At 36.6% G+C, this 23070-nt stretch overlaps 1 protein-coding gene across 3 annotated transcripts in view; it reads right to left on the bottom strand.

The window, feature by feature from the left end:
• Nucleotides 1–16727: 16727 nt before the first annotated feature.
• Nucleotides 16728–23070, bottom strand: part of LOC126826686 (macrophage mannose receptor 1) — a 38024-nt gene continuing 31681 nt past the window's right edge. For all 3 annotated transcript variants that reach the window (XM_050555683.2, XM_050555684.2, XM_050555686.2), the window contains 2 exons: nt 21362–21443; nt 16728–20010 (listed from right to left, as the gene is read on the bottom strand). In XM_050555683.2, coding sequence (XP_050411640.2) covers nt 19599–20010; nt 21362–21443 — 494 coding nt within the window. In that variant the 3' untranslated portion in view covers nt 16728–19598. The remainder of the gene's footprint in view (nt 20011–21361; nt 21444–23070) is intronic.

Genomic DNA, 23070 nt, shown 5'->3' with positions numbered 1-23070 from the left:
TGATTAGGTAATTATCTTTTTTACGCCGGCCAGATCAAAGACATTTAGGTGAAAAGTGTGCGTAATACCCCACTAACCAACGAAAAAAGTTACGGGGGAACTTTTCTACAAACATTTCTCCACACGACAACTAATCGTAGAATCGTACACTTGTTAATTGTATAAAATAATTAAGTTTTACTCATCAGTTGTTTATAATTATTATTAACCCAATAATCAATTAGCTTTTTTCACCGATGTTTTTGTAATAAAGTAGTCTCGTATTATTTGTTGATTGGCGTTTAAACAACGTTGAAATCTGAATATATATTATTGTGATAAAATTATGTTTTAATGTCTAACATCCTTTAACTTCTTTATAATAAAGGTATTTTACAATTACATTGACCGTTTAATCACTCACCAAACGGCATCAGGAACTCCACGTATGATCACGTGTATTTGATATTCATGTCTATGACTCCCATGGAATTTTCGCGCAAAATTTAACCTCAGTTACTACGCCCGTAGTATGCATGGAACCGTACATGGTATGTAATAAGATTCCCGGCGTTGATTGGCTGAGAAATGAGGGCGATCTATTATTATGCATAGTCATCGGAAAATTCCATATTCGCTGTGAATTTCAAATGGGGTTACGATAAAAGTTGTTCTTTGTGTATAGAAATGGTCATTATTATCATAGAGTGTATATAGCTAATAATGAATATATCGACAAATGGCTGGAAACATTTGTATTTCTGTACTTATAGAGAATAGTTTGGGATATCAAGTATTACGGGGTTATCCAAATTACCGGTAAATGCTATAATTGCTTTGGTCGTCTTCGTTTGTCACGTGGCCTATTTAAACAATGATACCTTAAATGGATCTACGGCATTTTAAATTCACTCTAAAATATTCCAATCATGTCTAATCTATAACAACGCAAGACGATAATACGATGATTATGATCAGGCAAGTGTTAATTGGACCGTCAATACACACTTGTCAACTGGTGGTGTGTATAGACAGTGATATATTGTACAGACAGTGATATATTGTAGAGATAATGTATATACTATGTGTAGTCCCCGTGACGTCACCAGCCAAGGTCGTAATTGAAAATTGAAAAGCGTTTTGGCGTGTCGGATACTTAATCGTTAATAGCCGAATTCATTTTAATCAGATTGGTGTGAACTTGCCGTAAAGTGTATATGGTAGCCATTGGCTATACGTACATGCAATTTAGATTTTTCACCTTATGTGATCTTTAAATTTGTAACAAACAACAACACCCGTGCCAGGTAGGATTATATTTTGCCTATTGAAGTATTATCTCATTCGCATCGTTCTTTGTCAGAAGAAAGTATATAGTATCATCTCTTATCACGAGACACACTTAAACACGAGATATCCCCATTTATTATCCCGAAGACAAAACCGAATAGACAAATTATTAATAAAAAAAAACATTGAGTCAGATCTAGAATTACCGTATCGAACTTAACACACATCTCTGTTGTAATAGCAGAAGAACCACAAGTAATATCTATCCTGAGCCCTGTACAAAATAAAACATTTTAAAACAGGGTGCCCGGTCCCTTTCTGGATCCGTCAGAAAGCCCGTATACATTTTCTTTATTTTCTAAATTTAACAATAATAAGGATAGGAAAATGCCCAGCAGATATTATTTTAAACAATTAAAACAAAACACCTATATCAAAAAAAGTGTTAGTCTGTTCATGTGAAGAAGCCCAAAATATAAAGCTATAAAGAAAGGGGTTATTACGTCATACTTTTTTGGACGGGCTGAATTAATGAAGGCAGACGTACGCCACACAGTGTGCTATGTGTATTATGAGTGAAATTTTGCCCAGACAGCGGTGCTACGGCCTACTTTTATTTCAAAATCCAACTGTCAAGGGTTATTTTACATGTACGGCGACCTCGGTTTTACTTCCCACCCGAACGACTAGACCCCATCCTTGCCAGGTCCTTCGTCCTGTAGCCACAGATAAAGGTAAACCTGGATCGAACCCAGGACCTGCTTGTGAGAGATGTGACGCCACGCGTGGAATACATGCGAACTTTATAAGGTTCAAGTCATCTTACACAGGGTTTGGAGAAGGTATTCGCATTATCTCTGTGAAACAGATCGATTCAGCGCATTAATCACTGAGCCATCCAGCCAATGATCCGGCCTCATTTTATCAAGTCTAATCCATGCGTCTTTTGTTGGGTTTTTTTTTTAAAACAGAAACAAACAGTGGGTTAGTTCTAATTTATATATTGGCCGACTTCCCGTTCTCGCGTGTTTCAGCAACCAATGGTTTAATTGACATTTATACAGTTCAGAGTTAATTTAAAAGAAAGATGTGATTCCATGACAGCCCTACTCACTCTTACGCACTTCCATCTCACCTAGTGAACGCAAATTTAGCTATTTGACATTACAAAAAGACATATACAAGGATCTTTTACAGACGCTAGATAAATGAACAAATTAAAGAAGACATATAAATACCCGAAGAAAATCGTGAGGAAGCTGTACTTTGTAAGTCTTTATTAATTTCCAATGTAACAGATATCGTTTTGTAAACAAGGTTTTGCAATATTATGTCTGTCAAGGTAATTTAAGTTCTCGGAATGGTGTTTTGCTAAATGTAATTGAAGTCGTTACCAGTGGCGGACTGGCCAGGTGGTCAGCTTGACCAATGGCAAGTGGGCCTCTGAGACATTAGACAATATTTAAAATATAAATTATCAAAAAATATAAAGAAAACAAAAATCGGGAAAATTCTAATTACATCTTTTTGTTTCCACTTACATATTTTTTAAAATTTTTATTTATTCATTTTAAAAATTAAATGATAGAATTGCATTGGTGGATGGGCCCCCTTTGTCCCCTGGCAACCAATATTTTCAGACCCAGTCCGCCACTGGTCGTTACCTGCAAATGGGTGACAACTAGATTTGGACTTATCAAGTACCTTGCTAGAAAACTGGACACCCTTCATCTGCCCTCACCTCCTTAGTTCACATATTAGACTATTGTGTTTAAATCTAGGGTAGCTTCTGTACAGGTGATCAGTCAGGTGAAGCATGTACCTGGTCAGCTTCCCGGGGTCAGTTTATGAATCTTACTCTTATGCTGTTTATAAGTTAGAACACGATTAAGGTTCCTTTAGATCAGCATAAGGTGTTTCTGGAGAGACGTACTATTAACCGCCTCGGCTAAGAGGTGGTACTTTAAAAAAACAGCAGCATATAATTTATCATAACACAGCAAATAAAACTAATTGTTTATTTTATTAAATATATGTTTAAAGTAAAACTAATTGTTTATTTAATTAATTCTATATAAATAATTCAACTAAAATCATGAGTCCCAGAATATATAGGTTTTATAATTATTTGTTTGATTTGTTATAGGCGTGTATTGTAAAATTTTCGATTTACGTGCGTTTTACGTGTACACAAATGTACATTAGTTTTATGTATCAGTTACTTTTACAAGTGCTTAGTTCAATGGTAGGTTCTTATTCGTGATTTTAAAGTAGAAGGCCCGTTACCACATTCTTGCCCTTTGGGTGTGATAATCGAAGACCAATGCTGCTGATAAATGCATTGACGTCGAACAGAACAAAACTCTTATGGACCAGGGGAACAAAATAACTGTAACCATCTTGTTCATTTGTACATGATCCGGATTAGGGTTGCCTCGAGCATTATTGTGACATTAAATATAATTGGGAGGGCGCCTTTAATAATCGAGACATATCGATTTATAAACCAATTATAAAGAAGCCTCGAGTTTTCTTTAAAGATGCATTCCCACGAAGTGTATTGTTATTTCCAATAAAAGTATGGCATATTTGGTATAAATGTAAGGGTGTCACTAACTTGCAATCCGTCTGCTCGAAAATGACAAAGAGCATTTCGTATGTATGGTTCTAATAACTAGCCGTTGTGAGAACAATGAAAGACTTAAAATTCCAGTAGACTCCGTGATTAAACGGCGGGAAAAGAGGATAATCCAAGGAGTTACTTATACTCTATATAAATGAGTATTTTGGGGAATACTAACCCTAAACCTAACGTTTTTAAGAGGAGTAAAGGGTAAATTTGATCCAAATTCAGTCTTCTGAAAAGGGTTAGGGTTAGTATTCCCCAAAATACTCAATTATAAAACGGGCATTGTGGACTCCGGAAAGTTACGAACCTCCCCAAACGGCCAACAATAATTAGAATCTCCACTTTATACTCGGTTGACACTAGCATAGAGGCGGGTAGACATTTTAATTTGGGAAGCTGTAATCGTCGTCAATATATAATGGACATTTTCCTCCGATTAAAATATTCTCTAACCCCAATAAATGAGACCCGAACTTTAAACAGACGAATAATGAAGCACTATTTCTGCCTGTCTGGAACTTGCATCAGTAATTGACTAATTTTAGTGTCGAAAGCTTTCGAGAAATAATTTAAGACTAATAATGGTCCCGTGGTGTAAATTATTTTTCTAAAAAGCAGAAGTATGGAGCATTGCTATGCGTACTCTTAACTTGATGCTTGTCAAAGTCCACGAGTTAATGATGAATTCTGCGAGATTTAGATAAATAAACTGGCTGCTCTTGCATTTAAATTACTGTACACTATGTAAAAACGTCCTCCATAACTTGTATTATATCAAGATAATATTGTACACATGCATGTAAAGTATTTATTTAAATGCTTAGAACCAATCTGAACCGGGGGCTACCGTAGCTAAGTGGGTAAGACGCTGGCTCGCTAGCCTGGAGGTCCCCGCTTGTCAGTGTTGCAGGATGGGACGAAAAACCGAGGTCCGTGTACACATTGGCGTGCACGTAAAAGATCCCTTATCAGCTGTAAGTCGATATAAGAGTAGGCCGTAGCGTCGCTGTCCGGGCAAAATTTCCCTCATAGCACACTGTATGGCGTATGTCCGTCTTCATTAGCCCAGTTTGGAGCAGAACAGTAGGACGTTAAATCCCATTTCATTTCATTTCATTTCCAATCTGAACTCCACATGTGCAAGCCCACTGCCCCCACGCCCACCCCCATAAGTTATTGATCTACGATATAAGATCTACTGTCTACTACATATATACACATGTATTTAATTGCGGACGTAATAATTTCCACAATGCTCCTGATTAAATAGAATTTTCACAGTTAGCTATACGAAGGTATATAAGACCCTGAGAGGGAGACGAGCAGGGGAGAGCAGGGGCTGGAGTATAAACTAACTCGAGTTCAGCCGCTGCCTAGGCAGAGGAGCGGAATGGTTGTCTAATTATGTAACGTGTTAATGTTATTGTTTATATCCATGGTGTAGTTTAGTTCCTGTTTAATGTATGTAGCTGTTTTATATTCTGTTCCCGGTGTAAATAAATCATATATTCACCAAACTGATTTCTGTTATCAGTAAAATAGTGTTACAAATAAGCGAATTTATAAATGATTACATTGAGCGGATTTCAGACAGCGCATGAAATTATATTACTTTTATCCAAATAAGACTTTTAATATATAAGATTAGAAATCTGTACAAAATTCTATTGTCAGGCCTTTTCACAATGCATTTTCGGGAAATTTTCAGCTTGACAGCCATTTTAATGTTTAGCGTTAGCGGATATTGTCTAATCCACTCAGTATCTAAGCCACCCGATTATCTAGCGAATTGATATAGGCTTGGAATGTGCATATTAAATGTCTAAATAGTAATTGATATTATAACATTTGAAACCAGAAAACGCCATGCAACGTCCAACGCCTCTTTAGGACTACTTCTTCGGCCAGCTTGTATAAAAAAAATAGTCCCGAAATGACCTAGTTTGTGTTGAGTGGACGTTAAACCCCATTTCTCTCTCTCTCTCTGTATAAAAAAAATTCTTTCTGCAATAAAAATAACCCAGCTCCGTTCAATCTTGGTTGCCAGGATATACTATCCAATAAAGAAATGGTAGTAAGTCAGAAATAAACACATTTTGACACCAAATATCTCCTATTTCTGTAATATACATCGTGATTATAGTATATATTATTATGTGTCGATTTGATTGAACATTAAGCAGGGATGATAAAACAGCATGTTGAAAACTGTTGGTTGCCTTTAAGTGAGATGTACTCCCCACTGTTTCCTATGGTGGCTGATACGGCGACATTTAACCCGAAATCAAGACAACTTGACAACCCGACATTTAAACCCGACAATACGACATTTTTACCCGACAAAATGTCGTAATCTTGCGTAAAATTGTCGGGATGAAATGTTGTGATGTCGAGTTCTAGGCTTATGGAGGTTCAAAATCTAAGAAGCATGGGCAAATAGATGCTGTCCTGTGGCAAAATAATTATTCTGCTTTATTGCCTTTTACAAACAGTCATAGGATAAAGATTAGCACACTGTATTATCCTAACGAAATACCGAAGTATTGCATGTGTTGACAAGATATGTTAACCCAATTCCATATATGTTTATGATTTGCGATTATATACAATTTACTGGCGCCATAATAGTGTTATTCATATCAAATTACATTTTCCCGATTACCTTTTCTATTTTTGTATAATATATCATAAAATTTTCCAGAAATTGAGTTAATGAAATGGGTTTTAAAGGCTCAATACCACTCTTGTTGTAATTGAATAATATGTCCCAATCTTTATTCTGGTCAACAAATTGTACTATTTTATAATATTCCAATTAATTGATGATACAAATTTCATCTTAACACACCTAATTTAAAAAATTGGAAAAATTCAACTAAATGATTTGAAAAGCCTGACGTAAAGCTTTTCAAATGTGACTTGGATTTAAAAATATTTTTGAACCCTTTGGACAAGTAAAATAGGATTTAATGAATAATTTACACAACAGGTAGGACACTAACACATCTAGTACTTAGAATAAGGCCATTTTTTATTTTCTGGAGCTGTCAAGCCAGCAAGAGTGTTATTGTCCCTTTAACGTCCAATCGGACTACAGAAGATAGTTATACGCTTTGCAGTGTGTTATGAGGGAAATTTTTCCTGGACACCTTATTTCTTCTTGTGTTTTTTTTTTTTTTGTCCCATCTACACAACTAGATCAGCCTTCCTGCACTACCGACAGGAAGAAACCACGCTGCAAAATCCCGGGGGAACTTTCTTGACCAACGCCAGGACGCTTCTAGCATTGTTTTGGAAAGGCGTTAACCCGACATAACGACAACCCAACACATTTTAACCCAACAATACATTTTTACGCAACATTACAACTGGAAATTGTGGCTTCGTTGATTATCACGGCGAGTGTTCTTGATAATCGAGAATATGAACTGTCAAAACTTCAAACAGTAATAAATTTGATTAGAATAAAATAATTTGGTGCAAATTTTCGATGCATTCATTTTTCAGTATCTATTATAGCAAGAATACCCAAATCTTTATTTAAGCAAACAGGGTTTGTTCTCTGCCTCTGAACGAATTTTCTCAATTGTAAATTTCATTGTGAAAAGGGTGATGAAATAAAATATATGTTTTAATAAGTTTAGGTAATGTCCGTTTAGATGTTCTGTAGCATGAATAAAAACCTGGGAGAAGTTACGAACGGTTTATTGAAAATATACTTTATATTGGCGTTTCAGTGGACGTGGGCGTTAAATAAAGCTCTCTCACACACGGTAATGGCCAACTGCAGATTTCGTCAAGGTCGCGAGATGTAAATAGGGATAGGGTTAGGTTTAAGAATAATTTGGAGGAGAAGTTAAGTCTCCACATAAGCACTGACCTATGATGATGGAAATTTAGTTCGTGGTATTTCTTAGCTTTACAAAACAAAACAAAAAAAAAAAAATACATAATATACATCAAATGTATATACAAATGTAAATACAAAGTTGATTTGTGGTACTGTGGTGTCATAAGTCTGTTTCGTACAATAGATTAGATTTTCTAGAAATATATCTATTTCATGATCCTCGGATTAGGGCTAGGGATTCTTATATGTAGTTAATTAGATTGTCCTCCGCTTTTCGAAGAAATCGGGGGGCTATTAAAATCGGTCTGTCCGCCTTTCTGTCTGTCTGTCACACTTCTTGGGAGACAATAACTTTCCTTCTGAGCTAGAATGTTCAAACTTGGTGTAGGTGTTTATTGGGCTTAGGGTAAGCAGAGATAAGCAATTTGATTGGTTGATGCTTTGGGAATCGATAACTTTGGTTCTAATTAAGTGTGAGTGATGAAACTTGGTGTGTAGTTTCAACACATCAACATCTTGACTAAGTTTAAAAATGAGCATTTTCGGCTCAGGTTAAGCAGAATGATAAGCAATTTGATTGGTCGAGACTTTGGGGCTCGACAACTTTGACAGTTGTGAAACTTCGTGTATAGTTTCATTTCATCAAAACCGTAACAAAGTTGATAGGTAGAAGTATCAAAGTTATAAATTTATTCGACGTTCATGCTTAACATGTAAAGGGACAATAATAATAGAAATAAGATGAAACAGAATTAAAATTTACACTGAACAAATAAAGAAGTTGGATTATACATTGTCTTAATTTTAAAATTACATGAATAGAGGTTAGAAATTACATGAATAGAAATTAGACGATAGCACGTTAGAATTTTGAATCTAATATACCGCCATACACAAGAAGAGTCAGTTTCACGACCATGTGATAATTCTAATAGATTGTCACCAATTCAGCTCTCTCGTGTCTTAGGGACAAGTTAATTATTGAAATAAGCAATTCTCACGAGTTCATCCATACCGTAATTTGTTGTGCAAGTTAAATACACTTTGTGAGATTGATAATTCCCCATGACCTCGCTTCAGTACCAAGAGCTTTAATAGTAATTTCGATGAAGTCTTACGTGGTATTGATGTTTAACTTAGTGTTATAGTAGATTTATTTTACAGCTTCTTAACATGGTTATCGGAAGCCTTATAATTTATTCATTAACTTAATGTCGGAACGAAATCTTTAGTATGTGTTACTTCCTGTAATGATATTTTTTACAGTTAGATTAGCACGAGCTACATCTGCTTATTGTATGGCTTTAAAATTCTGTTATATGAATTATTTATTTATCTATTTATTTATTTGCATGACAAGTCCATAATCAACGCTCTAGGGCACCGGATGGCCGAGATATTAAATGGTAAAGAACACCCTCGTCATTTATAAATTTAACGTTAAAATGGATAATCGAGACTTTGTATATTATTATAGAACTGTTATTTGGCAATCTAGACATTTAGGCTAAATCTTGTCAAAACTTGAAATGAAATGAAATGGGGTTTAACGTCTTACTGTTCTGTTCCGAACCGGGCTAATGAAGACGGGCATATGCCATACAGTGTGCTATGAGGGAAAATTGGCCCGGACAGCGCCACTACGGCCTACTCTTATATCGAATTCCAACTGCCAAGGGATCTTTTACGTGCACGCCAATCTGTACACGGGACTCGGTTTTTCTTCCCATCCGAACGACTAGACAGCTGTTCTTGTCAGGTCCTCCGCTCTGCACCGACAAGGGGGAACCACGCCGGAAAATCTGGATGAACTTTCTCGGCCAATGCAGGGATCGAACACTGTACCTCCAGGCTAGCGGGCTAGAGTCTTACCCACTTAGCCACAGTGATCCCCCCACCCTTTGTCAAAACTTAAAATATTCATCAGAATAAAGTTATTTGACTGAAATTCAGCCCTTTCACATTAACAAATTTTTATAATCTAAAGATAATTCCTATCAAATGATAAAACTCCCGATCTCAAGCCAATCAAAAATGACTAATTTGACCAGAACGACAATGTGACTATTATTACCAGGGGTGTTCCGACGGGAGAGTCATGGTTACGGTTCATCACACAATGTCCATTTATGCTGACCTATTAGTCTGTCTCTCTTGGTGATACAATAATAGCAATGTGTTATGACAGTTTTCAGGAAATGTGTCTGTAAAGGCTATCGAGGATAATGATTTTCCTTTTGCTAAATGAGCAATACTAATATCACGACAGACGTGGTTTTCCGTATCTCAGATTGGTCAAGGCGAAATAAAGTTTTTAAAGAGTCACTGACACTTTGGAGATCTGTGTCAGTCAGTAAGAAAAATCTCTGTTGATAAGGTTGTATATTATTTGAGACAAAACGTTTACGTCATTGCTGAGATACAGGGTTTTAAAATATCAATTTATAACCCGGACATCTTTTATTGTGCTTTATAGGTGGCCGAACGATCTAACGCATGCGCTTTAATTGATAAGGCCTGTCAAGTGCTATCGTTATGATACCAGACTTCTTTTGCGTGCATAGTTGCATACCTCACCTGTGGGTTTTCTTCGTGTCCCCTGGTTTCAGCCCACTACTAAAGACCCCAATGGTGGTGTTCAAAGACTTTAATCAACGCTCGTGTAATAGTGCTAAGATTTTAATATTTAGGTGACTCGAATTTTATTTTCAAATTTAGTTAGCCTACATTTATTTTCTTTGGCAAAGTGATAGATAAAAACAGATTATTATAGCAAAATAAACGGAACGAAATAGTAATCTATATTGTTTTAAATAAGTCGGTGAAATACCTTGTAGACCAAGATTTTTCTTCTGATCTTTGTGTACTTGTAGATCACAGGCACTTGAAGGAATTAAAATAAAACTTCTTACTACTGCTTGACTATATATTATAGTATATAGTCAACCAGTAGTAAGAAGTTTTATTTTAATCCCTTCAAGTGCCTGTGTTGTAGATCGACAATTTGATAGACGCGGGTTGACCATAGAGATGGAAATCATAGTAATTACATGAAGTATTGAAATGTTACTTCCGATACAAGATGACAACAAAATAAAACTGGTTGGCTAAAGGACATTAAAAGAAGTAATAAACCAAAGAATGGAAGTATAAAGTGTGTCACAAGTCACTAAATTAAATAATAAATGTGTTGAGATTTTCTGGAGACTACGTTTTAACGAATTAGAAGGGTAGAATAAGGAGAGTGGAATCTCTTTCATATCACGCCACACTTTAACAGATTAGTTTGTGTGGGAGAATACGTGGAGTAGAAGCTCCTTCATATCTCGTAACCATTTAACAGATTGTGGGCGGGTAGGGGTCGGGTGGGTGGGTAGGAGCTCCTAATTATCTCGGGGTGTAAGAAAGAATAAGGGGGTATGAGCTCCTCACATCTCGTCTCCGTCTAACAGATTAGGGCAGGGAGGTATGAATATGAGGGGTAGGAGGTCCTTCATATCTCGTCTTCCTTTAACGGTGAGGGGGGGAGGGTAGTAGTATAGTATCATCTTGTCTCATCCCCTTTTGGAATCTCTAAATGCTAGGCCTATATTTTAACACTCTTTAGGCAAAACGTTTATCATCACAAAATTACATTATGGTATGGTAAATGTAGATTAATGGACTGCTCTCATATGCAATACAACACGAGTTCATCTTTCCTGAAATGACGTAATTGTTTCGAATGGGAATTAAACGACCCCCACCCCATTTGTTTGAACTGTCGTGGGCGTTCTAGATATCTTTTTCTGCTGCTGGTAGAATAATGACTGTACAGTGGCATTCCGCATGTTCAAAATTAGAGTGACTGCAAAATTTGCGACATATATGTTGAGCCATAAGCGTACGAACCGGGGGGGGGGGGGAGGTGGCGGACAGCTGAGGTCTGGCAAAAACAATTTGTATCGGGCGATTATACGATTTTTCTTGGCACAGTCCAAGTGATGAATTATAAAATTTTAGTGGATATAAAGGGAGAAATATGAAAAATATTCCGTCCCGCAAAAGGAAGCGCCCGAAATCCGTCACTTCTACTGACCATTGGGTGGTGTGAAGCAATTCTCAACCAGAGTTTCAGAAAATCACAATTCTCAAACTCAGATCCCGAAACTTTTGTCTGCTAGGCGCTATACTTGCCTGTCCAGCGCTATCTGGTAATAAAGTTATGTAGGTTAATTGTTCTGACGCTGCCGACATATTTTTCGGACAGAAATGATACAGCGATACAGCACAACATCATTCCCCTCACCCCCATCCAGAAGAATGGGCCCACATGCCTAAATGTAAAGCCATTCAAACGTGTTAGCTTATTTTGTGGTTTCAACGGCGTGTAACTAAAATCCCGGGGAACTTTATTTACTCCCTGAGCCACCATGGCCCCCATCAGGTTATTGAAGACTGTCATACGCCATGCACTGTGCTATGGGGAACCATTTTCCCGGGGAGCCACGGTGGCTAGGTGAGTAAGACGCTGGCTCGCTAGCCTGGAGGTCGCATTTTCGATCCCTGCATTGGCCGAGAAAGTTCATCGGGATTTTCCGACGTGGTTCCCCCTTGTCAGTGGTGCAGAACGGAGGGCCTGACAAGGACAGCTGTCTAGTCCTTCGGATAGATAAAAAACAGAGGTCCCGTGTATACATTGGAATGCACGTAAAAGATCCCTTGGCAGTTGGAATTCGATATAAGAGTAGGCGATAGTGCCGCTGCCCGGGCAAAATTTCCCTCATAGCACACTGTATGGCGTATGCCCGTTCATTAGCCCAGTATAGGAGCAGAACAGTAGGACGTTAAACCCCATTTCATTTCATTCCATTTTCCCGGACGGCGGCGCTACGACCTACTCTTATTTCAAAATATAATTGTCAAGGGTTTGTTCCATGACCGTAACTAAAGGGGGGGGGGGGGGGGCGCAAGGGGGAGCTAAGCCCCCCCCCCCCCCCCGCACAAAGTTAATCCTCCGTGAAAAAATTGACGACCATTAACAATATAAATATACGTTGTCCGTTAATTTTACAACACCCATGAGAACACTTCCCGCCCCCCTCATTGCTCTGAGCTAGCTACGGCCTGGGTTCGTTCACGTGAACACTAAGGAATTTACGTGAGGAATCTGCATGTTGTATTCCGGTAAAAGGAAAATAGGTTGTAGGTTTTCCTTATCGATTATGTAATTATGGGCAAATGTGATTCTACAATATTTTGCGGTAATTTTTAAACTAAGTTCATGCGTATTTACGAGTATTTTATTCAATTTCCAATCGTCAATATAAAAAAATCATTATGCGATAATAATATTTAAAAATTCTATAATAAAACAGTATGTAACAGTATAGCTTACAAATGATGTCCTCATTCAAAATCATATTGCTCTTTATACCGGTAGGACTTAATTATTTAAACAACCTGTACAACACTTCTTCAATGATCTTTAGGCATGGTGTGAAGTCTCGATCATACAGTAATACGATAGTTATAACATACTAATATAGGTAATGCGAAAGCCTTCTTTTAACTCTGTATGAGATGACCGAGCTCTAAATTCACGTGCATTATAGGTCTACGCGTGAAAGCTGTTTAAATCGGACGTAGTAACACAAACTGATCCGAGCAGAATTGGTGCCTTGTACTCGCTATTTTAGGTATCCATTTACACAAAATAGGAAATATTTTTTTATCCAGATATTCTTGCAACACATTTATTTTTTTCTAAATAATTTTAAAAAATGTGTTTGAATTTAATTTGCAGAAGAAAAAATATAACTTGTCCCTATGTCACCCCTTTCAGTGATTGTAGCTGCCAAGCGAATATTCACTGCTGATCGGTTTGATAACTTACATGTACTATTAACAAGGAAGCCAACTGTGGTGGACCGTGTGGGGTGATCAAGGTGGTTATTAAAAAACAAAGTTCAGTTTTAATGCACAATCTTCGAACTAATGATCAATGATGACAGATGGTGGGTTGCATTGGAAATTGTTCTGTGATAGAAATAAGTAATGACGCCCCCCTCCCCCAACACACACACACACACACACACACACACACACTCCAATGACTTCAGTGCAGTTAAATCCATAACATTTCTTGGCCTATAACTTAGTGTAACATTTTTGTGAAAATTCCGATCTTCATAATGTTCTGATAAAAATATAGACCATTAATTAGCCTCAAAATTTGGACTTTTTGGTGCTCCTATTTTTGTAAACTTTTAAGATGTCGTTCAGTACCCCCATCTGTACCAGAAACCATCAAAAATATTTTCTTGCGAATGTTCTGGGAATGTCCCTCTTTTTTATCATAAATTGGCTGATATGATTAAAAACCTGACATTTACCATCAGAATTCGGGACTTTCCGGGACTACCATTTTAGTAAATTTTTAGGGTGCCATTTAGCACATCCAACCATAAAGAAACTTGTCTTGCAATTATTTTAGCTTGTGGTCCCTCTAGAGGTCACAATTGTTATCCGATTTACAAACATGAAATGCATGTTTATAACCCAAAGATCTTGGTTCCTTTCGATATTCGCGCATATCGGTTCGTAACTTCCCGAATTATGACCACTGATTTTACGAAAAATCCCGTTTTTAGCTTGTGGTCCTTCTAGAGGTCACAGTTTTTATCCTGTTTTGATGAAACTTTAAATTTATGTTTATGTCACAAAGATTTCGGTTCCCGGTGATAATCGCCCATATCCGAACGTACCTTCCTGGATTATGGTCCCTGATTGTTCGAAAAATCGCATTTTTCGCTTGTGAACCTACTAAAAGTCACAATTTGTATTCAATTTTATAAACCATTTCAATATATCACCGTTACACATTCATGAAGGTTGAGTTCGAATTTCGTAAAAATTTGACCGAAACTGGCGGACAAAATGGCCGCTCCTTGTATGCAAATTGTGTAAAAGTATGTAATACGAAGGTTCTGGGTCCTCTAAAGGTCATAATTTTTGTCCGATTTTGGTGAAACTTAAAATATATCTTTATATCCCAAAGATCTCAGTCCATTTCAGACCATAACTTCCTGGATTATGGCCCCTGATTGTAAGAAATATCGCTTCTTTTTTTTTTTAGCTTGTTCTCTATCCACCATCTCTGCAAAATGTTGGTCTGGCTTCAATTGTTATGTAAACTATTATTTAGACATTTTATTCACATGACAAGCCCATAATCAAATCTCGAGACCATCGTCAGGGGGCTGAGATGTTGAATGGATTAGAAAACCGCACCATTCAATAATTTAAATGAGACGGTTTATCAATGACACTTGCCAATTTAAATCTAACATAGTGCATCTGTAATCAATGGTGGTCTGCATCCTTGTGTAAAATGGGTTATGTCCCATACATCATAAACAACAGTACTCAACACGTTGTCTCATAGAACAGTTCCTTTAATTGTGCGATTATAATGGCGCTTTTTCTCCAAAAGAATGGTTCACATTGATTGTTTATTAGATTTCCTTAATGCCACGACCACATTTGTACAGAAAACTTATTTTAAACAAACGTAAAAGGTGCTAAATCATTTAGTAAATGCTTTGAAAAGTGCCGAAGTGATTTGAAAAACTAACTATGGACATTGTTTGGGACAAAAATGATATTTTACAGTTTTTTTGAGTTGAGTATAATTCCGTGTCAATGCATTGTAAACATTATTTTCAAGAAACCACAAGCTAGATTGAGAAAAATGGGCTGGCCAGGGTAAAGGACTGTACACACTCCATAGACCAATATGATTATAGTTTCGCAGGTCTTCGTTGCTACGCTGCACACCAGTCATCTTGGTGATAAGACCAGTTTCGTACTCGTAGCCTTCGGGCAAACAAGCCTGGGAAAACTCACTGTATAGTCCTTAATTGATGACAAATTTTCATATCTACAGGTCTTGAGAACAACTTGGCGTGCACCAAAAAGAGTCCTTGACAATTCAATTGTCAAATTTCCCTAATAGCGAACGGCATGGACGAGGTTAAACCCCATTCATTATTCATTCCATCCTCCGTATCCCCAGTGGTATCATTCGTTCTACTCCACGGACCCCTGGTTCCATTCACTGAGGAGACGCATAGTCAAATTGTCCACCCTTGATACTTGTGCTATATTTTTTCATCGACCTATCGACTGCGTGAAGGGAAGTAACTCACATTTTATTGGAACTAAGATAGCTAATTGGTGTTGCGAACTTTGTCAAAATATTTTATGCAGATGTCACTTCTCTGACATTAAATTTCTTGCAGCCCTTCTCATAATCAAGAGTACAAACTGCTTAATTGTGGTGATCGTAAACCATGGTGCTAAGACGTGTATGTCAACTGTTTTTTGATTGGTTCGTAGAATCAAGCTACGATCAAGGGCAGATAACTTGAATTCGTGAAAACCAGTGAATGAAAATGAAATGAAATGAAATGGAGTTTAACGTCCTACTGTTCTGCTCCTAACCTGGGCTAATGAAGACGGGCATACGCCATACAGTGTGCTATGAGGGAAATTTTGCCCGGACAGCGGCCTACTCTTATATCGAATTCCAACTGCCAAGGGATCTTTTACGTGCACGCCAATGTGTACACGGGACCTCGGTTTTTCGTCCCATCCGAACGACTAGACAGCTTTCCTTGTCAGCCCCTCCGCCCTGTATCACTGACAAGGGAGAACCACTCCGAAAAATCTGGATGAACTTTCTCGGCCAATGCAGGGATCGAACACCCGACCTCCAGGCTAGCGAGCTAGCGTCTTACCCACTTAGCCACGTGATCCCCACCAGTGAATGAACCAAGGCATTAGTGGAGTAGAACTGAACGATATAATTAGGGATACCCAGGATGCATGCTGCATTCATTCATTCGTTCATTCATATCTGGCAAAACAACATGCAAGTACCCATTCTAAAGGTCAAGGTTAGCAATTTGGGTTTTTAATGCAAATAAAAACACATCATTCAGTGTTTATTTCTTTTTATTCCAATGGCATGTTAAAAAGCTAGGTATGTGTATTTACAATTGAGCATAAATAAGCAATACTTACATTAATAATTGTTTACATATTTTGATTTTTTATCACTATAAATTAATACATTTTAACCAAAATATTACAATACTAATAATATTATTTAATTCTTTCAACATAAGAAACACAAGAATTTAGTAATGAACACATGACAGAAATGAAATGAAATGAAATGGGGTTTAAAACACATGACAGTGGATGGTAATAATAATATAGAATTACCATAGAAACTACATGCAAACCTGGAGATAGCACGGTCGAATTCTCATCTCAATTCTGATCTCCGGCGATTAGAGATCATTGCATGTAGAATGAAATGAGAGCGAAAGAGAGAGAGAAATGGGGTTTAACATCCACTTGACACAAAATAGGTAATTTCTGGACTAACATATGGTTCAATTTTATTTCAATAAATCGCTTGCACATAGAGGTATTTAGCAGTGGGAGGAAACCGGGGACCCAGAGAAAACCCACGAGGTTGGACAGGTGACCTTACTACTCGTCACGTACAACCATGGAATCGAAACCACGACAGTTGACTCGATGACAGACCTTATCATACAACGCACCCGGGCTAACCATTCTGCCATCCAACCCCCTGGAATGGAATGACATCCTACTTTTCTGCACCAACCAGGTTAATGAAGGCAATTTTGTATGAGGGAAATTTTGCCAGAAGACTGTGACTGCATGGATCCATGGAATACAAGAGAAAAACTTATCTCGATAGAATAAAAATTAAAAGACTGAAAAAACTCTAAAACAAGAATAAATTAGGTTTGTGATACAAACAGTAAAAACCACCCCCACACCTCACCCACCCACATACTCCTTTACAAAATTGAATGGCTTGTTTGAAACCATGCAACAGTTTTTGTCAACAGTTTATTTTACACTACAGTTTTAAAAGTACATAATATATATTGCCATTTTTCTGTAGACATCAATTGTATAATTCTCTAACTATATACAAAACATTATCTGATAATTTTCTTTGAACACAATTTATTATGATTACAATTCGTTTGTCTCTATATAAAAAAAAAACATGACTAATTCATTTTATATACAATATTATACAAAGATATTGACTATCAAATTTAAAACTGATCTAATGGATGAAATAGATTTGTTATAATGACATTTGATGATTACACTCAATTGATATTATATGTAGTTTATAAAACAATTACTGCCTAGTCCAAAATGTGATGAGATCTAGATAAGTAACCTGAAATTGGAGAGAGAGAGAGAAATGGGGTTTAACGTCCACTCGACACAAACTAGGTCATTTCGGGACTAACATATGGTTTAATTTTATTTCAATAATTCGCTTGCGCATAGGGGTCTTTAGCAGTGGGAGGAAACCGGAGGACCCGGAGACCTGAAATTGGAATAGATCCTAATAGAACCAAGTCTTATAAGGCGTTCGACTAGATTTCGAGTTTCAGAATTTTCTCTAAGTAGTATATCTATAAAATTGAAGAGTTCTTTTGGAAGAAAGTAAGGGGGGGGGGGGGGTATTATTTTAGATTTCTTTTACCACTCAGATTCCTCTTTGACCTTCTCCATACCTTGGGATTTACTCGGCCAATATGCGTAGCAATATACATAACAAGGTTTTGATTGGTCAATAAAATGTGAAGTTGTCTCAGGCTATTCACCATAAAAGACTTTCGGTTTCTGAAATAATTCCTTGGATTTCTTGTAGTCTAACAATACGCATAGAAATTTATATACATAAACAGGATTTTGGTTGGTCTATAAAAGTGAACCCTGGATTTTATGTTAGGAGATTATATAGCGTTGACATTTTGAGTGTTTTCTTGAAGCTGCATTATGGAAGATTAGATAAAGAGCTGACAGTTCTTGCTACAATAGTTAAAAAACAGATAATGTAAAGGGAATATGCTGAAAATCTCACTGATTTTAATAACACTGTAGCCTCAATGATTGTCATTGTTGCCATTGTTACAATAATAAACAAAGTCTCGATTATCTATTTTTACGGTTTAATCATCAACAGCCTACGTGCCTATTGCAGGTTTTTCTTTAAGCCTGAAATCTTATCTAAATTATTAATTAGACATTAATTAACTTATCCAGAATATAATCAACACTCGATGCCATCGTTAGTCTGCAATATTTAGTGGATTTGAATACATTTTGTGATGGATAATTTAACATTGAGACTTGGTTTATTATCGCTTCAAAGTAATGACATTCGAGGCTAGCCTAACATCTCAGTTCAGAGTGAAGCAATTTGACTGAAATTTTCAGCATATTTCATTTTCATTATCTATTTTTTCAACTATTATAGTGAAAACTGTCAGCTCTTTTATCTAATCTTACCTAATGCCCCTTTAATCTAGATAATTGCACAATATTTGGCACAAACATTACATACATAACATATTTATATTTATATATATACAAGATATATACATCTTATAAAAGCATTAATATACAATGAAAGGAATGAATATTTTACAATATATATTATATACATATTACATACAGATATATATATAGATATACAGTACAGATTCTACTGTACATTTACATGAGAAGAATCTGACACAGCTTCAAATTCACTTACATTGTTCATGCCACTTTTGTAGGTTTTCGATAAAAACATCCGATCAGAATTTAGTTTTACAATTTAATCTATCAATATATAATGAAACTATATTTTAACAAATTATATAAAGATATTAACAATAAATTAGTTAAACCCACTAGCAGTTTCACATTAAATGTCCTCACAGAAATAGTTAATATCACTTACAGTAAAGAACTACTTCATACTGTACTTTTCGTTGGCATGGCAACATATCTATCTTCCTCCTCCTCCTCTTTTTGCTCTCTCGCTTCATTGAGTGCTATGGTGGCTTTAACGCTATCTATATCTTCATAGAAGTTTTCCTCGACTGGATGAGAATTTTCATAAGTGTCACTAGAAGCACCACATGGTGAGGGTTTGGGCAGATCGTATTCTTCATCGATCGCCATAACAAGTTTACCATACGTAGGATTGTTCAAAGATACAGATGGCAGTGATTCGTCGTGAACGTAACTATTTTCTTTCATGGTACAAGATGGATCAATTATGTGACTAGTCTCATCATCAGAATATGGTCCTTGATTTGCAGCTTCCCCATAATATGGATTGGCATAACCAACACTTGATTCCTCTACTGGCTTTTTCCTTCGTCTACAAAAACACAAATATAATTATTTTATAGCCACATCATGTTAGAATAATGGTTAAATATAGCCACATCATGTTAGAATAACGGTTAAATATAGCCACATCATGCCAGAATAATGGTGAAATATAGCCACATCATGACAGAATAACGGTCCAGAATAACGGTGAAATATAGCCACATCATGCCAGAATAACGGTTAAATATAGCCACATAACGGCTAAATATAGAAAGGAAATGAAATGGGTTTTCCCTGCCTACTGTTCTGCATCTTTGGGCTTAATAAAGACAGACATACACTATGCTTCGTCAAATTCCAAATATCAAGGGTTCTTTACGGACACACACTCGACACAAACTAGGTCATTTTAGGACTAACATGGTTCAATTTTATTTCAATAATTCACACGGTTCAACAATTTACTAATTCAAATAATGCATATAAGTGTCATACACAGATTGGATGATATCTTTTGTCATTATTAGAACATTCGTAAGGTTGTACAAAGTGCCATAACTCTAGAATTTATTAATTAGCGGAAATTCAACAGGCCTCTTTGTGTCACTAATATAAACAACATTATATGAATTTCAAAAAGAGCGGATGCTACATGTAGTCTGTATAGTATTCACAAGAAATTGTGGCTGACGAACAAATGGATGGACGGGGCAGCGACAATCTGTCATTACTAGAACATTCGTAAGGTTGTACAAAGTGCCATAACTCTAGAATTTATTAATTAGCGGAAATTCAACAGGCCTCTTTGTGTCACTAATATAAACAACATTATATGAATTTCAAAAAGAGCGGATGCTACATGTAGTCTGTATAGTATTCACAAGAAATTGTGGCTGACGAATTAATGGATGGACGGGGCAGCGACAATCTGATTAAAATACAAATCTATATTTCATTTTGTTTTTTTATACTTTCGATGGCCTACACTAAATGAAAATCTGACCAGTTGTACAGGGAGGTTGTCTCGGGGGTTATAAGAGCGGCTTTTGACCCTATGATGTCAGACATTGATTAATCAATCAGCGTTGACGTTTTTAGTGGGTTACCCACAGTTCTGTGCATTGCACACCAAGAAGTTGCCGTAACAGATGGTTTCATTAGCTAATCCCTCATGCCATCCAAAACGCTGGTTATATAACAACTATTCCAGATCCTAGTTTAGTACAGACAAATAAAACAAAATTTTGGACTATAAAAAAGGAAACGAAATAGGATCTGTGTTTTAATCAATCAGATTGGGTGCAGTGTTTATGACTTTTCATGTAGTTTGTATAGTGTTTTACAAGAAATTGTGGCTGACGAACAAACGGACTGGGCCAATGACTTTTCATGCATACCTTCTTATAAAACAGACAGCACCAAAACAAACACCAACCATTAAACCCAGTAGAATACCTAGAACTAAAGCTATGGTTGTTCCTGAAATACACAAATATAAAATAAAATAAAATGAAATGGGGTTTAACGCCCTACTGTTCTGCTCCGAACTGGGTTAATGAAGACGGGCATACACCATACAGTTTGCTACGAGGGAAATTTTGCCCGGACAGCGGCACTATGCCAATGTGTACACGGGACCTCGTTTTTTTGTCCCATCCAAATGACTGGACAGCTGTCCTTGTCAGGCCTTCCGTTCTGCATCACTGACAAGGGGGACCACGCCGGAAAATTATTAAATATAACTTTAAAACATTTCAGACAAAAAATGGTGTTGGTACATGTATCCACCTGTATAAGTGGAAGCCACAGTGGGTCGGTGAGTAATGTATTACCTTGTCGTTCGGATGGAATGGAAAACCATGTTGGCATTCACGTAATGAATTTGATGCAGAGAGAGTGAAAGTATTGCTGTCCAGGCAAAATTCTCCTCTTAGCCTTGCATATGTGACCATATAAACAAAGATAAGTATGCTAAGTCTCAGAATAACCAAAGTATTGTGATGACAAGAAACCAGGTCGGGGTTTCACAAAACATTCTCAGACTTAAGTTAATAATTTACTCAAGATTGTTCGGTAAAATATAGCCCATTATAATAATTTTTTTTTTTTTAATATATCAAATACATCGATAAGAAACTATATTTCTCATAATCAGTGATTGAAAGTTGAGTAATTTCTAAACTTAAGTCTGAGAATGCTTTGTGAACTCTGAACCGGGAAAGATTATTATTTCTAAAAGTTTTCAACCATCACAGGCCTACTATGTAATGGAATAATAGATGATGCAGCCATTTTGTCCCAAACAAGCCAACAGTGAGGCTGATGTCCCCCGCCGAAATTGCAAAATAAATAGATGACACATATTAATTAATCGCACATTTATTTTTTTCACTAAGTTTCATCACTCTCTATCAGATAGAATCAAGATTATCTTGTCCCAAACCATCGACAAATGAAATCGATTAGCTCTGCTTAGCTTCAGCTCGAAATGTTAATTATTGAACTCAGTCAAGACATTCACCTAATGAACATCTACATATACATCAAGTTTAAACATTCACCTAATAGACACCTATGCCAAGTTTGAACATTCTACCTCAATTAGAAGGAGAGTTATTGTGTTCCAAAGTTTCTACCAATCAAATTGCTTATCACTCTGCTTACCCTCAGCAAAAAATGTTCATTATCGAACTTAGTTAAGGTATTCATATAATAAATCTATACACCAAGTTTCATCAATCTCACTTAATTAGAACTAAAGTTATCGTGTCCCAAAGCATCAACCAATCAAATTGCTTATCTCTGCTTACCCTAAGCGGAAAATGCTCATCTTCGAACTCCATCAAGGCATTGACCTAATCAACACATACACCAAGTTTGAACATTCTAGCTCAATTAGGAAGAGAGTTATCGTGCCCCAAAGTATCAACCAATCAAATTGCTTATCTCTGCTTACCCTAAGCGGAAAATGCTCATCTTCGAACTCCATCAAGGCATTGACCTAATAAACACATACACCAAGTTTGAACATTCTAGCTCAATTAAAAGTTATCGTGTCCCAAAGCATCAACCAATCAAATTGCTTATCTCTGCTTACCCTAAGCGG

This window comes from Patella vulgata, chromosome 7 (genome assembly GCF_932274485.2).
Source record: "Patella vulgata chromosome 7, xgPatVulg1.2, whole genome shotgun sequence".
Taxonomy (NCBI): Eukaryota; Metazoa; Mollusca; class Gastropoda; family Patellidae; genus Patella; species Patella vulgata.
The sequence above is the reverse complement of the archived record's forward strand: the minus strand, read 5'-3'. Positions and strand labels throughout refer to the sequence as shown.